General features: G+C 42.8%; 1 protein-coding gene across 1 annotated transcript in view; it reads right to left on the bottom strand.

The window, feature by feature from the left end:
• The window catches only part of ipo11 (importin 11), a 248,086-nt gene that overhangs the window by 40,771 nt on the left and 190,649 nt on the right, over positions 1 to 16,666 (bottom strand). Inside the window, exons 27-28 of the mRNA XM_029716410.1 lie at positions 8,460 to 8,555; positions 6,555 to 6,639 (exon numbers count right to left, since the gene is read on the bottom strand). Coding sequence (XP_029572270.1) covers positions 6,555 to 6,639; positions 8,460 to 8,555 — 181 coding nt within the window. The remainder of the gene's footprint in view (positions 1 to 6,554; positions 6,640 to 8,459; positions 8,556 to 16,666) is intronic.

Raw genomic sequence — 16,666 nt, 5'->3', positions numbered from 1 at the left:
CAAGTTAAGGTCTTTTATTAAGGGAGTATGCAAGGCACAGAGTTCTGCTAGGAGCAATCCGAACCTAGTATGCGGGTGCCTTTAATCCATCAGCTGGGGAGTACTAGAAAGCAATACCAGGCTACTAGTGGATGATGCTCAGAGTATAAGAGTTAATGGGGGCTCTGCAAGACAAAATCTGAGAGGATAACCAATTTTGTCATTCACATTATGGTTCATAAACGGGATTATTTGGGCAGGTCAATGATCAGGGGCAAGTTCATCTCTTGTGGACAGACTATGTTAACGTAAATCATACCATAGATCTGTATTTATAATATAAGCACCAATTGATGACAAGCAGCAATAGTTTTGGTGCTTGGGTTTTTCCATCAGTGGTAAACTTGGACAAATCAGGATTGGGTGAATGCAGGACAGCTTGGTGGTCAGTCTGTTTACGAGAGATAAAATGATGTCAACGTTCTGGTACCGTAGAGGTCATCCTGAAACGGGATGTGTGCGATAACAAGCAGCATTAGTTCAGGGGCTTAGGTTGTTTTAGTCACTTGTTATTTGGACAAATCACAATTTGGAGAGAGGGTGGAGCTCCTAGCATTTATTCATATCTTCTCTTAATATGTATGGACACAAAACTTAATCGAGCATCTGGCCAATTATGCAAGACATTAGTTCTGGGTTAAAAGAGATTTGGGATAAATTTGACATACCACAAGACATTTCCATTAAAAGTAGTGTCCTATTTCTTCTGCTATTTAGAGGTAACAGATGGTAGCTAGGAAAAGCTGAACCCTTGAGAAACTCTTGAGGAAATTACGAGACAAAAACAGTCATTTCAGGATAATTCCTCTTCATTTTGAAGCGTACACAGTGAGGTTTAGGCCAAAACAAAAGCAGCGGTGCATCTCTTTCACGCCATGTCTTCTGTTTGAGGACAGTAAATCTCGTGATCCCACAGAGAAAAGTGTGAGGAAGGAATGATCAATGAGAGCCATCACAACCACTCAGAACCAAAACAATCCAACTGAACACGCTGGAAAAAGTCCAGCTCTGACCCGTTACGACTGGTTTTCTTCCCTTCTTCTACTGTAGGTTTGGGAATTGCCAAGGACCTCACGATGCGATGACACTTAGGTGCTGATACGATATGTATTGCGATTCTATATTGTGATTTTATTGCAATTTGATGTTTCAAACATATTGCTCACCATATGTCTTTTGCAGAGGGACAACAGAGAACGAGTTTTGATCAGTCAGGGAAACAAAAGTGCTAAAACATATCGTCTCCTTTAAAAAGAATACGGAGAACAAGCTATGAAAGAAAATTACTGGAGTTTGTGCATATACAGCCAACTGAGCGCAAAAATAATACTGCGAAAGTCAAAACGATACATTGTCAAAAATAATATCCCGATATGCAACTATCAATTTTTCCCTCATCACTATTCTACTGTTGTATTTTTCATATCACGGGTTATGTGTAACCTAAATGCTTTTAGCTGTGGCGACAGATTGATAGTTTATGTTTCAGAGTGTTTCAAGTTGATATTTAGTGTGTGTCCCCTTTCCTCTCCACTTCATACTTGATAACATCTTTAATAATATAAATTTGAAGCTGATTTAGAAGACTGTCTTTAACTCCAACATGCTCCGGGGGACATTTCCTGCCAGACACATACTTTACAAAAATGAAAAGTCTGAAGAAGCCAGAAGGAGGTTGGGATGTGACCCAGTTAGGGAGCTTGCCACTGGGGAGCGGGAAGGACTGTGACAATCAAGCTCCAAATCTTATTTGGAGGCTACACACATACAGTTACAGACACACCAGTCAAAACACTGATGGCAAACGCAGATGGGCCAGCCAAAATCACTCCATCTGCAGGTCACTCCAAATCCACTTTTATTTGAATCCTACATTTATAGCAGTTACCCTGGCCTAAACTCCCAAAAGAGGCAGACAATTGTGTCCTGCACGGGGGTGCCACGCCTGAAGAGTAAATATCAAATACAGAATAGCCTCTGAACCAAACCATCTATCCCACATTGTCACTCCACATTCCGACTCCAGCATTCCATCTTCCACACTGTGCCCATCACGCCACTGCCTCTGCTCCTAGTCAATTCTTCATCCTCTTCTTTTTGTTTCCCTCCTCTCTTGCCTCCTCCACCTATCCCTGATGCTCTCGTCTCAAAGTGCTGCCCCCACATCTATTGATGTTCCTATGTCTTCCTCAATCTTTTCTTTATATGCTCCGTTTTTTTCTCTGTTCACCACCCATCATCGATGCGCTCTCCATCTTGCTCAAAGTGCTGTACAGTGTCTCTGTCTGGAGTTTGTGTATCTGAGGGTATGGTGTTTGTGAAAGACAGAGTGTGTGTATCTAGGACTACGTGTGTTTGTAAGACGGTGTGTATTTCAGTTGGATAATGGCCTAACTCTGAGTCCTGGTTTTCTTACACTACAATGAGCAAGCATTAACCAAATTGCCTTGACCACACACACAGCCCTGGCATAGAGTCCCCTGAGGGTAGAGGGAGTAGAAACACAAATTACCATTGGATAAACAAGAGATCCAGAAGTCTGGACACACACACACCCCCCCACTAGTACAACCCCACACACACTGAACGACCACACCCTGCTAGTACACACACCCACACACATAGTAGACTGATGGCAAGACACACCAGGGATGCGCTCCACCCGGGTTTGTCTGTCAGTGAAAGAGGGAAAAGAAACAACACAAGTCTGAGGGAACAACACAGCGTAACTTCAGATTTATCCCTCTGTTATTCTGTTCATCTTTTATTCAGACAGCAGAGCAGGGGGAAATGTTTTCATCCGAAAAGATACAACCATCATCTGCAAGCAGAGGGACCTCCAGGCATGAATAAAACAAAAGAACTAGAAAGGTAGATTTTGCAAGAAAAATTGTGTGACTTGCTTCAGCTGTCCAAATGTATTTTTATGTCAGTGGGAGAAGTGTAGAAGTTAAAATTGATAGAGGCTAGTGTTTAAAACGTGAGACTAGTGTAGTAGCAGAGGTAGTGACTGTATTATAAACAGTAGTGGAATAATATATTTTAGTTGTTTATTAACAGTAGAAGTAGTTACTTCAGTAGTGGTGGAGGGAGGACGGATGGAGGGAAGGAGGGAGTGATGGCTGAAAAGATGTAAGGAGGGAGGGCAAGGAGGTATGGAGAGGGAGAGAAATGAATCGAGAGAGATTGAGAGCAGAATGGAGTGATGGCGGGAAGGGAGGTATGATAGAGCTCACTCTGTCTTCCTGGCTGTTGTCTGTACATTATTGAGGTTCTACAGCGGGAGGTGAAGCATATATAATTAATATGAGGAGGAGACTGAAAAGGAGAGATGAGGATATTTCACCACACACACACCGGTGAGAGTTGAACCTCGGCCAACACACACGGTTGTGAGGGTCATGGAATTTTGGATGACAGTAATTGGCCAGCCACATTTCCCCCCCCTCACATTTTCTCCTCTCCTTCGCTCCTGACTGCATGTGCTGCCATAGAAATTTAATTAATACATTATATTTCTATGTTTGCTGCTGCTGCATTGTGCGGGGCGTTGCCTAGGCAACCGAAGACTCATTCGCTAGTTTCATCAAGGCGCAACAAAGTTTCATCACATTGTTAAAGGGATAGTTCACCCAAATTACACAATGACATTGGTTTCCTTACCATGTAAGCAGTATGTGAATTAGGTGTGACAGCAATCCATGCTTTGGTTTAGTTGCCCTGGCACTGTGTCCACATGCTAATCTTTTAGCGTTTCTGGCACAAACCCCAATCACGTCATGGGACCGATTTTAGCATTTTCAACGCGTAATTTTCCAAACATCTATGTGACTCTTGAGCTTCACAATCAATTTGAGATACTTTCAGATTATTTGGACATGATGCACAAAAAAATGCTAATATCAGTAATTTGAGTCCATATTACTGCATGAATGCCTGGCTATCTTCTGCCAGCTGTCCCCCCCCCCCCCCCCCCCCCTAAACGGTAATTGTGCCAGCCCTACAGACACAAACACTGTGACAACGGCTGCTGTTACGGCTGCTCCATCTAAACCAACCCAGGCGTCACAAACACACATTACATCGCAAGAGATGTTCATATCTTACGCTTCAAGGGCCGAACCCCGGCATGAAATTTGCGCATGTAACCCGATTTGCGCATGTAAAATTCTCCTATTGACATCCATTCATGATTGACAAAGCCAGGCAGTGTTGCATCTCAGGATAGGATCATTTCCATCCTAGGCCCACTGATTTAACGAGTTGGCACTTCTACGGCAATAACAGAGTTCAGAGTTGTTAACGGCTTCAAAACAAACTTTCCACACCTATGAGCTTGTTCAGTGGTTGGATGGATGGTGCTAAATGGTGTTTATTAATTTAGCTTCAGGCCGGTTCAGAGAAAGGCTACAGCTAGGGGAGAGGGAGAGAGGGAGAGAGAGAGAGAGGAGGAGAAGGAGTAGGAGGAGGAGGAGAAAGGGAAACATAACAGCAGCACCTCCGGGCACTACAACACCTACCTGCTTGCAGACAAACTAAACCACATCTCCACATGCTCTTGTTAAAGCCTCCAATATACATGACATCTGAACGTCCCTGAATGGAGATCGAGACCATATGCATTTCCATAAATTACCATTATATCAAGCTTTGGGAGAATGAGAGTTACAGATGATACATTTTCTGCACTATTTTGTGCAGCACCTGAACAAAGGGGATCCAAATATGGATATACCGCCACACAGGCACAAACGCACGCACGCACACACACTTCGAGTGTTTAATAAGTGAAGCTACACTTGTAGTACAACCAGGAGTCGTGGCTTATGGAGTGGACACAGGGAGCCCCAGACGTCACTTAGCCAAAGGTCACTGTTGATGGGACACTGTAGCAGCACATAAACATGCCACTTAGAAACAGGTACACTGTTACACACACACAGGCCAAATGCTACCTCACAGACTATGTTGCATACAATTTTGCCAGGTGACACACAGAGGACACAAACAGGGTACACTTGCATGCACACACAACGTTATTCAATTGCGCAGGTGAGACACTCACTGGCATGCTAATGTGTTGATTGTGCAGTCTGATGAGGTCTGGAAACACCAAATGTTTAAAATATTTAATCGAAATAGCGATTGAGGAGCAAGAGTCTAGTGTTAGACTGGTGTCAGTCTAGGCAGTTTAGTGCAGTTTGTCCATTCTACCTCAGAGGTCTACTCATTGTCCCCCTGTTGATGTATGTCTGCTGCTTTTAAACAGCTCCCATTGAAGTGGCTTGAGACCTTGTCTAATGCTACGCAGGGCGGTGCATATGCGCAGTTAATCTGTCTCTTTAAATGGAGGCTAGGGAAAGGGTTTCCGCCCTGCGACGAGCAGCACTAGAGATGTGAGCAGGAGTGCGTGTGGGTGTTTTGCTACACTCTAGACTAAGAGTGCTCTGACTGGGCCTTGTTCCATTCTATTACTGTCACACCGGTGGTAGGGGGCTGTGTCCCAGATCACACAACTACTGAAGCAAACCCACCTGCTAGAAACAACGCTTGAGTGCACAGAGAGGGAGAGAGAGGCTGTGCAGGTGTGAGATATCCCCGTGTTGGACTGGGGATCTAAGGCAGAACATTTAGCGCTCTTCTACACTTAAAAAAACGAATATGATCTCCCCTTGCTGGCTAGCAAGCAGATCAACAATGTGTGTGTGTGTGTGTGTGTGTGTGTGTGTGAGCGAGAGCGAGAGAGACAGAGAGAGAGAGACAGAGAGGAAGAGAGAGACAGATAGCAAGAGAGACAGAGAGAAAGACAGCGAGAGAAAGAGAGAGACAGAGAGAAAGAGAGCGAGAGAAAGAGAGAGAGAGAGAGAAAGAAAGACAGAGAGAGCGAGAGAGAAAGAGAGCGAGAGAAAGAGAAACAGAGAGAGAAAGAGTCAGACTGAACACAGCGACCATCCTTCAAGGGAGCTGGAAAAAGCAGTGCCAGCTGTGTGTGCGTTATAGTGCTGCTGTCTCTTTGTGCTCGGCTGTCTTACCCTCAGGGGAAACATCAGGGGTCTGGGCTGAGGTGATAAGTGCTGTGGGACACCGCCACAGTGCTGACATAAACAAACATGCAAACAAAACCATGTGCGCACGCACATACACTCACACACGTATACACTCGTTACCCACACACCCCTGTGCGTAGATGTGCACCAACACACAAACTTATCCAACCTGTTTAGGAGAGTAAGCGGGCGGTTGGTAGAGTCAAGTCATACTTCAATATATAGCGTTATTATTTTACCCACTGTGAACCACCTGTGGAGCCTGCAGAGGAACCATGATTGTCCACAGACACACAGCAGGACGGACACACGTAAAACGAGAAACATGGCTCAGAAAGTTGCCAACGGTTTGAAACAAAAACCTAATTACAACACGCTCTGCAGTGGGGAGAAAATGCTGTGGTTGTAATTTAACAGGGGACACTGTCCTCTGTCTCTGTGTGTGTGTGTGTGTGTATATAGACTCACCAGTTTCTTCCTCTTGTCCTGTTCTGTGGGAGGCTCCTCATCGTCAGTCAGCTTGGGTTCCTCGAAATGGCTCATCAACATACAGCTAGCAGAGAGAAACACACACACACAGTTACACATGGACAGACAGACATGTACCAACATATACATGCACCCTACTCACGCATACATACACGCACCACACGCAGACACATGTACAATGCGCCAACACATATGGCCCAATGGTAGGCCCATGAATCATGCAGCCGCGTGATTGATAATGCAGTAGTGAATGTATCATAGACATGGTGACTGTGATGAAGAGTCTTCCAGGGGAGAGAACCTTAGGGCATGACATCATCGAAAACGTATGATGCACTGACGACACTGCGGCATCCCTCTCGTATATCATACACACCATATATCGCTGCATACACAAACATTCACGCATTCATTCACATATTTACACACAAAAGTATTATACGGGTGATTCTCATGAAACCAGTTTTAAACATGTCTATATAAAATTGAGCTACAAAACCTTGATGTATCTGCAAATATCAACTAGCATTCTGAGGACTAAGATGTTTAGTTTTTGGCAAAGTGTCTTATTATAAATACATTTTATCCCGAACCTCTGGTAATTTTTATAAAAAGTTAGGTTTTTCTAATTTAACATGCATGAATAAAACACAAAATGTTGTTGTTGTTTGTCCATAAATCATAAAAAAAGGTTATAATAGTTGAAGTTTACATTAAACTATAATATCTACTACGTACAAAGTGTCTGTGGACACTGTCAAGTTTCTGTAAAAATGGCAATCTAGAGAAGTAGTAGAACTTCATTTATTTGCTTACTGTATATGCATTCAGAATGAGGTTCTTATTCTCAAACACCCCTTTGACCCCTAAAGCTAAAGCTCAAATTGGGTAAAGATGTCAAATACAATTTGATTATAATTGTATAATTACATTTTTAATATTTTAATTTTAAATGTTGTTTAACTCAGGCTTTAATTACTGGAGCAATATAAAAAATATATTTGAAAATGATGAAATATTTTTGGACTGTCACGGTAATGAGAACTTTGTAGAAATTGTGGTAAAATGCATAATATCTGATCGAAAACATAATAATAATTATGAAATAGATAAGTACAGATCTAATCTCAATGATCCAAGAGGAAATGTCGTGAAAATATGACAAGATTTTTTTGGGGGTCAAATGCCAGTTTTGTGAGAATGAGCCACACATGGATACGCGCACACGCATACAAAGACACAAGCACGGTGGTGACAAACTACCCAGTAATCCCTTCACTATTTGCATCCACTTTTTATTTTATTTCTGCTTATTGCATTTGCAAACAATAAAAGCAAGAAACCTTCCATTTGCTAGGATGCGCAGAGCTGATTCCTAACAACAGCCAAAATAACTCCGCGTGCCAGTTTGCTGTCTGGGCGGGGATCGGTAGCGCTAGGGCTGCTATCATATGTCTGGGGTAAACACTATTACGCCGTGCTCCATTGTTCCCTGTGCCATTTCACGCACCATTAAATCCCCAGATTGGCACAGCCACAGAGAGATGTTATGTTGAACCAGCCCACCTCCTCCTTACGGGATTACATTACTTTATCAAACTTTCTCTCTAGGCTTTTGGGGTTTGATGTATTTCAGATTCCTACCGCTGATTTTTGTTTCATGTAGGCGCCCTCAGATTCTAACCATAGACACCGTGGTTCTTGCATTCTGTTTCTCACGTTCACACAGTTTAAATGATCAGGCTAAATCCATTTTGCGTCACATGTATTTCCATTTCTGTCATCAGTTCTACTGACTGTCGTTGTGGTCATGCTATGGGCAAGCTATGGTCATAATGTGGTTGTGCTGTGGTCGTGTTGTGGTTGCGTTCAGGTCAGACGTACTCTTTGAGGGTTCCTGTGTCGGAGTCTTCTGTCATCACGTCGTGCAGCGCCTCCACACAGATGTTGATGATGCCACAGAACTTCTCCTGGACCACACTGGAACACAAAAAGTCACATTAAAGACAAACTGCATCAACACACATTCACAACAAACTGCAAAACAACAACGAAAACAAGACCGTGAACAACAACCATTTAAGATACACTGGAACACAACAACGGAGTTAACACACAGAACATCTCCACACTGAGACACAATAAGAGACAGTTTCTTCTGGATCATCCACAGAGTCCAGTAGCAAACAGGTGGATCAATGGTCCCTTTGAGAATTGTGTGTGTTCCCGCGTGGCTCAGCTGGTAGAGCATGGCACTTGCAACACCAGGGTTGTGGGTTCCATTCCCACAGGGGACAAATATGAAAATGGGTGCGTGCTCAGCCCCCTCCTGCACTCCCTGTTCACCCACGACTGCGTGGCCGTGCACGTCTTCAACTCAATCATCAAGTTTGCAGGCGACATAACAGTAGTGGGCTTGATTACCAACAACGACGACGAGACAGCCTACAGGGAGGAGGTGAGGGCACTCGGAGTGTGGTGTCAGGAAAACAACCTCTCACTCAACGTCAACAAAGGAGATGATCGTGGACTTCAGGAAACAGCAGACCCCCCTATCCAAATCGACGGAACAGCAGTGGAGAAGTTGGAAAATGTTAAGCTCCTCGGCATACACATCACAGACAAACTGAAATGGTCCACAAACTTTTACAGATGCACAATCGAGAGCATCCTGTCAGGCTGTATCACAGCCTGGTACGGCAACTGCATCGCCATTAACCACAAGGCTCTCCAGAGGGTGGTGCAGTCTGCCCTATGCATCACCGGGGGCAAACTACCTGCCCTCCATGACACCTACACCACCCGATGTCACAGGAAGGCCAAAAAGATCATCAAGGACAACAACCACCCGAGCCACTGCCTGTTCCCAATGCTACCATCCAGAAGGCGAGGTCAGTACAGGTGCATCAAAGCTGGGACCGAGAGACTGAAAAACAGCTTCTATCTGAAGGCCATCAGACTGCTAAACAGCAATCACTAACTCAGAGAGGCTGCTGCGTACATTGAGACCCAATCACTGGCCACTTTAATAAATGGATCACTAGTCACTTTAAATAATACCACTTAAATAATGTTTAAATATCCTACATTACTCATATCATATGTATATACTGTATTTTATACATTCCATTGCACCTTGCCTATGCTGCCCGGCCATCACTCATCCATATATTTATATGTACATATTCTCATTCACCCCTTTAGATTTGTGTGTATTAGGTAGTTGTTGGAAAATTGTTAGATTACTTGTTAGATATTACTGCACTGGCGAAATTAGAAGCACAAGCATTTTGCTACACTCGCATTAACATCTGCTAACCATGTGTATGTGATCTATAACATTTGAGTTGATTTGTCCCAGAGTCTGTTTGGGCTATTTATTTCTTGACACGCTGACCAATAGAATACATAAACTTTTCTACTATGGGGGATAGTAGATTGACATAGGCTGGTGATGTTGCTGTTCGTCACTCGTCTTGTTGGCTGAGGAAAAGTAAAATGGACTGTTACGTCACACAAAACTTGAAAAAGCCATACAGCCATAAAATCATCGAGGATAACAAACAAAGTCTGGGAATTTTTTCCATTATGGTCCTCAGAATATGGCAAGAAGGAACACACATGGTTGCATCCTCGACTTGGATGTTGTGTGAATAATAATTCAGAGGCGAAAGAAATGCACACCTATTTAGGAGGAGGTGCTGGCTAGCGGAGTAGAACACTTGAAAAAAGGAGCAGCAGCACACACTAGGAGCTCAGATGCAATCATTTAAAACCTAATAATATCCAACGTTTCGACAGAAAAGATGTCTTCGTCAGGGTTAATAATTACCATAATCTAAATGTGATTTCTGTCATTCTGAGCACCTTGGGTGGATGATCAAATTAGCTTAAGCACCCAATGCATATGGGTCCGGAAGATTTCACCAATGTCCGGTAAATTAAAAATGTTGCCTATCATGTGTGGCTGATGTCACAGAAACGATATTGAAGCGCCATGTGTGAAGCGCCATGTGAGTGCCAAACATGTACAGAGCATTTGGAAAGTATTCAGACCCCTTGACTAGCTCCACATATTCTTACATTACAGCCTTGTTCAAAAATTTATGAAATAAATAAAAACCTCCTCAATCTACACACAACACCCCATGATGATGAAGCAAAAACAGGTTTAGAAATGTTTGCAAATTTAAATATTTAAGTATTTATAAACTGAGCTCAGGTACATCCTGTTTCCATTGATCATCCTTGAGATGTTTCTACAATTTGATTGGGGTCCACCTGTGGTAAATTCAATTGATTGGACATGATTTGGCAAGGCACACACCTGTCTATACAAGGTCCCACAGTTGACAGTGCATGCCAGAGCAAAAACCAAGCAATGAAGTCAAAGGAATTGTCTGTCGAGCTCAGAGACAAGATTGTGTCAAGGCACAGAACTGGGGAAGGGTACCAAAAACTATCTGTAGCATTGAAGGTCCCCAAGAACACAGTGGCCGCCATCATTCTTAAATGAAAGAAGTTTGGAACCGTCAAGACTCTTCCTAGAGCTGGTCGCCCTGCTAAACTGAGCAATAAAGGGGAGAAGGGCCTTGGTCAGGGAAGTGACAAAGAACCTGATGGTCACTGTGACAGAGCTCCAGAGCTCCTCTGTGGAGATGGGAGAACCTTCCAGAAGGACAACCATCTGTGCAGCACTCCACCAATCAGGCCTTTATGGTAGTGGCCAGACGGAGGCCAGACGGAAGCCGATCTTCAGTAAAAAGGCATATGACAGCCAGCTTTGAGTTTGCCAAAAGACACCTAACGGACTCTGACCATGAGAAACAAATTTCTCTGGTCTAATGAAAGCAAGATTGAACTCTTTTGCCTGAATGCCAAGCGTCACATCTGGAGGAAACCTGGCACCATCCCTACGGCGAAGCATGGTGGTGGCAGCATCCTGCTGTGGGGATGTTTTTCAGCGACAGGGACCAGGAGACTAGTCAGGATCGAGGGAAAGATGAAGGGAAAAAAGTACAGAGAGATCCTTGATGAAAACCTGCTCCAGAGCGCTCAGGGCCTCAGATTGGGGCGAAGGTTCCCCGCCCAACAGGACAACGATCCTAAACACAGCCAAGACAATGAAGAGTGGTTTCGGGACAAGTCTCAATGTCCAGTGGCCCAGCCAAAACCCGGACTTGAATCCGAGCGAACATCTCTGGAGAGACCAGAAAATAGCTGTGCATCGATGCTCACCATCCAACCTGACAGAACTTGAGAGGATCTGCAGAAAAGAATGGGGGAAACTCCCCAAATACAGGTGTGCCAAGCTTATAGCGTCATACCCAAGAATACTCAAGGCTGTAATCGGTGCCAAGGGTGCTTCAACAAAGTACTGAGTAAAGGGTCTGAATACTTATGCAAATGCTATATTTAGGTTTATTTTTTTTGTAACAATTTCTTTAAAAAAAAATGTTTTCTTTGTCATTATGGGGTATTGTGTGTACTGTAGATAATGAGAAAAAAACGAAACAATTTAATCAATTTTAGAATAAGGCTGTAATGTAACAAAATGTAGAAAAAGTCAAGTGGTCTGAATACTTTCCGAATGCACTGTATGTGTGCAAACATGTGAATGTCTACATGGAGAACAGTGACATCCCCGGGGACCATGGGACATACAGTATCAGTCAAAAGTGTGGACAAACCTACTCATTCAAGGGTTTTCCTTTATTTTAACTATTTTCTACATTGTTGAATAATAGTGAAGACATCAAAACTATGAAATAACACACGCAGTCTCCTCTGAACAGTTGATGTTGAGATGTGTCTGTTACTTGAACTCTGTGAAGTATTTATTTGGGCTGCAATCTGAGGCGCAGTTAACTCTAATAAACTTTTCATCAGCGGTAACTGGGTCTTCCTTTCCTGTGGCGGTCCTCATGAGAGCCAGTTTCATTATAGCACTTGATGGTTTTTGCGAGAGCACTTGAAGGAACTTTCAAAGTTCTTGATATTTTCCAGATTGACTGACTTTCATGACTTTAAGTAATGTTATTATTTTTCTTTGCTTATTTGAGCTGTTCTTGCCATAATATGGACCTGGTCTTTTACCAAATAGGGCTATCTTCTGTATACCACCTCTACATTGTCACAACACAGCTGATTAACTCAAACGCATTAAGGAGGAAAGAAATTCCACAAATTAACAGGCACACCTGTTAATTGAAATGCATTCTAGGTGACTATGTCATGAAGCTGGTTGAGAGAATGCCAAGAGTGTGCAAACCTGTCATCAAGCCAAAGGTGGCTACTTTGAAGAAACTCAAAAATAAAACATATTTGGTTACTACTGTACATGTTTCCATGTGTGTTATTTCATAGTTTATGTCTTCACTATTATTCTACAATGTAGAAAATTGTAAAAAAAATTAAGAAAAACCCTTGAATAAGTAGGTGTGTCCAAAACTTTGACTGGTACTTTATGTCAGACAACCCTGGAGCAGAGGATCAAAGAACATATTTAACATCACGTTGGGCCTCAACTTCCACTACAACACACATTACTCCCCTTGTGTGTCGCGTCTATGTTCACCCTCACCTATTCACTTTCTCGCTCATACCATTTCTAGCCACATATTCCACTTTTCTCTTTCCCGCTCGCCCTCCCTCTTGGTCTTTCTACTTGCTTTGTTTCTCTGTCTGGCTGTCAGTGTCAGTCTGTCTGTTGGTTTCACTCATCTACCACTCACCTACTTTTGTTTCCAAGAACCCAATACTTAGCAGGCATGAAAACACATAGGCCTATTGTGAAATTTCAGTATTTCCTCCCTCTATGAACTAACGACACTAATACCTAAAAGGGAATGAAGAGAACATCTCTCTAAGATTCAAAACCTGCTCTAGTCTACACACATACTAGGCCATTAGATTGGAAAATATTATCTAAGGTTCAAATGCTAATAGCACGGTCTGAGAAAGCAAAATCCCTCAAAGGTTGAGTACCCCTAACATTCTAAAGACATCTCTATCAACTTTCCAGCGCTGTGTATGAAAGGGATAATAATGTAATAATAAATGACTAATAAGCATCAGCGGTCTAAATGGGGGCTATAATAATAAAATGCCATTTAGCAGACACTTTTATCCAAAGCGACTTACAGTCATGCGTGGATACATTTTACGTGTGGGTAGTCCCAGGAATCGAACCCACTATCCTGGCATTGCAAGCGCCATGCTATACCAAGTGAGCTACAGATGACCACAAAGCTGGGTGTGAGTAGCGAAGGCCAAGCTTGTATTTCAGACATTGATTTGGAGAGACAGGAAAGTCGATTCCATTCTAGTGACAGGGATTTAAGTTTGGCTGGAGAGAGCAGATGGGATGGAGAGAGGTAAAGTGACTTCATTGATTATCCATGTGTAGTAATCTGTAGAGTGTATGTGTTGATAGATATTGGATTGGGAAGGAGTTGGGCAAAACCATTTATTTGGGATTTGATGGTACTTTAACGTATGCCTTTTAATAAGGCACAATGATGGTACCTCGACATCTGCTGAAGCACGTGTAAAAAAAAAAAAAAAAATGTAGGGTGGAAAATTCTTGCTAAACTAGCCCACTGGTAGTGCTTTATTTGACAGCCATGTTTCAGTGATAACATCAGTGTTAGGTGGTAACCATGGTTACTATCTTGGGGGGAGAGAGACATGAAGTGAGGGAGGGAAAAGACAGTGAACAAGAAAGAGAGGGTGAAAGAAGATCTAGATAAGAAAATTCTGCCAATAAGACAAGCAAAGAACACATATTAGAAAGCAGGGAATGAGAGGGCAGTGATTGAAAATGAGAGGACAGAGAGACACATTTTTCTCTAATGTGGTGAAAACCGATGGGGAAGACAAGGTCCAGCCACCATTTGATAGATTATATCTTTGATGCACTGAGCTGAGCTATCAGTGCTCGACTTTGGCAGGAGCTCATCGGAGCGGAGTGCCGGCACCTACAATCTTTTGCTCCTGCACCTAAATATAAACCGTACCGGCACCCAAATTGAGTACTGGCACCTATTTCAGACCAAGTCAAGCACTACAATCTATTAAACATCTGATGACACATTCACCAGAGTTCGTTACGTTGGACCTTCAAGCCGTGTCAGTTTTCTGCTTGTCACCCTACATGTTTTACTTATTCATAGGTTCCAACAGTTCATATAGGTTGAATTATTGAGGGCACGCATCTGTGAGTATATGTAGCTGGCTGGTTCCAGTTCAACCTCAAGCCCCACTCCCTAGCAAGCTAGCTAACTAACTAAGTTATTAGCTAGCCTTCTCACAAGTTATTTGCTAGCTAACTAGCTTACTATCTAACTAACATTAACTAAGTAGCTTCCTAACCGACTAACAAATATTAGCTAACTAACAAATTAGCTAACTAAATAACAGCTCTGAAAAGGACTATGCTGTCAAAACTACGCTTCCTTCGGAAAGCTGAGGATAAAGAATTTCAGTTACTTTAATGTTTCCCATTGAACACCCAATGCCTGGGGAAAAACCATTTCATAGATTCATTATTTGAGTCATTGAAAGGGTGAGAACAGAGTGGGTTGGCCATACCAATGGAATGAAACGAGAGGGGAAAATAACTTGAGATAAAGAGGGCAGTGGAGCTTCAAACTCAGCGTCAAACTTGTGAGTGGATGGATAGTCGAGACAAAAGATTTTTCTAACTAACCCATGATAGACCACAGCCTGTCATTTCTAATGGGAGCAAATGAATCCTAGCGGGCAGAACAAGCAAGGAGGTGGGCAGAGCCAAGCGATCCTATTGGCGCATTCTAGCATATTTCCGTTAGGGAATGCCTACTCTAAAGCGCACGTGCAATAACTCAATTCGCCCTTGCACTCCTAAACAACGCTATTTTTAAAAACATTGGCAAAGGATAAAGTCAAGAGATCCAAGGTAGAGATAAAATGTTTAATTGATGCGAAAATAAGCAGACAAAATACATCTCGCTCCATCTTCTCCCACTACTGGCCACTGGGCTTCCTCTCATCAACATAATTCGTGGTGAGTGGAAATGCCAACCGGAAAATGTATACATCCGGTGAAACATCTGGCTCATTGTTCGATTTGTGGTCGAGCCGGCCGGAGTCAAAGTCAGCCAATAAGCTTTATTTTGTAGAATGAGTAGCTTTTTCATACTCTTGACAAAATGTCTGTCAATAGCTGGCAATTGTCCGTTGTACATATGCTGTCGTTTTGCCATAGTAATAATGTACAGCTACCCCTTTGGTACAACATTTCTACCCTCAAGTCGAAACATGCATTGCTGTTTCCATATTAACATTGAAATTATTGCTTGAATCAATGGCTAAGAGAAAACAACCATACTGAAAGAAGCCCCAAACTGCAAATCTTAAAAACAGACAATAGACTAAAGAAAAATTGTTCTGATGCCACCTCACATAACAGTCTGAACAAGGTGCATGAAAAGTAGAGCTAAACAACTATACAAATTACATTTAGACACTTTTGGAGGACTACATCTTACGCCAACAGACAAACTTGTCTCGGATACTTTCCCATTTCCAGTCATGCGTTCAATAACATTTTAATACTTTAATAACCTTGCTGTGTAACACGCACTATTGGACACCCATACCCTTAATCTCCTGATATTAGTGTCAGGCTTGGCCGTCATGGCAACCGATTGAAGTAGGCGTCCGGCGTCATATTAAAGATCTCTTATCACAAGTGAGGCTGTGTCAGTTCGAATTCCGTTCTGCTCGACACCTTGTTTGTGATTATTTACCAATGGGCGTCACCCCACCTCCATTCCAGAGGAGATAAAAATATGGACGTGTCAGGGAAGCCAAAGAGCGTCCTCGAGGAGCAAGGAAAGACACATTCTTACTGTATGTAGCTAGTTGCAATGCTTCATGGTGCTAGGGTCAGGCAGGGGATTTCTTTTCTCCATTAATACTTTAACAGTGTCATACGCGTATCCATCTAGGACGTATTTCAGTGTCGTTCGAACAAACTTGCGGTTTTGTACATTTCCGGTTCTGTGGTGGAATTTGGGTTGATTTGATTGAACTCAGCCTGTATTTTT

Source organism: Salmo trutta, chromosome 27 (genome assembly GCF_901001165.1).
Source record: "Salmo trutta chromosome 27, fSalTru1.1, whole genome shotgun sequence".
NCBI classification, from domain to species: domain Eukaryota; kingdom Metazoa; phylum Chordata; class Actinopteri; order Salmoniformes; family Salmonidae; genus Salmo; species Salmo trutta.
Note: the sequence above shows the minus strand (reverse complement) of the source record. Positions and strands in the feature narration are given on the sequence as shown.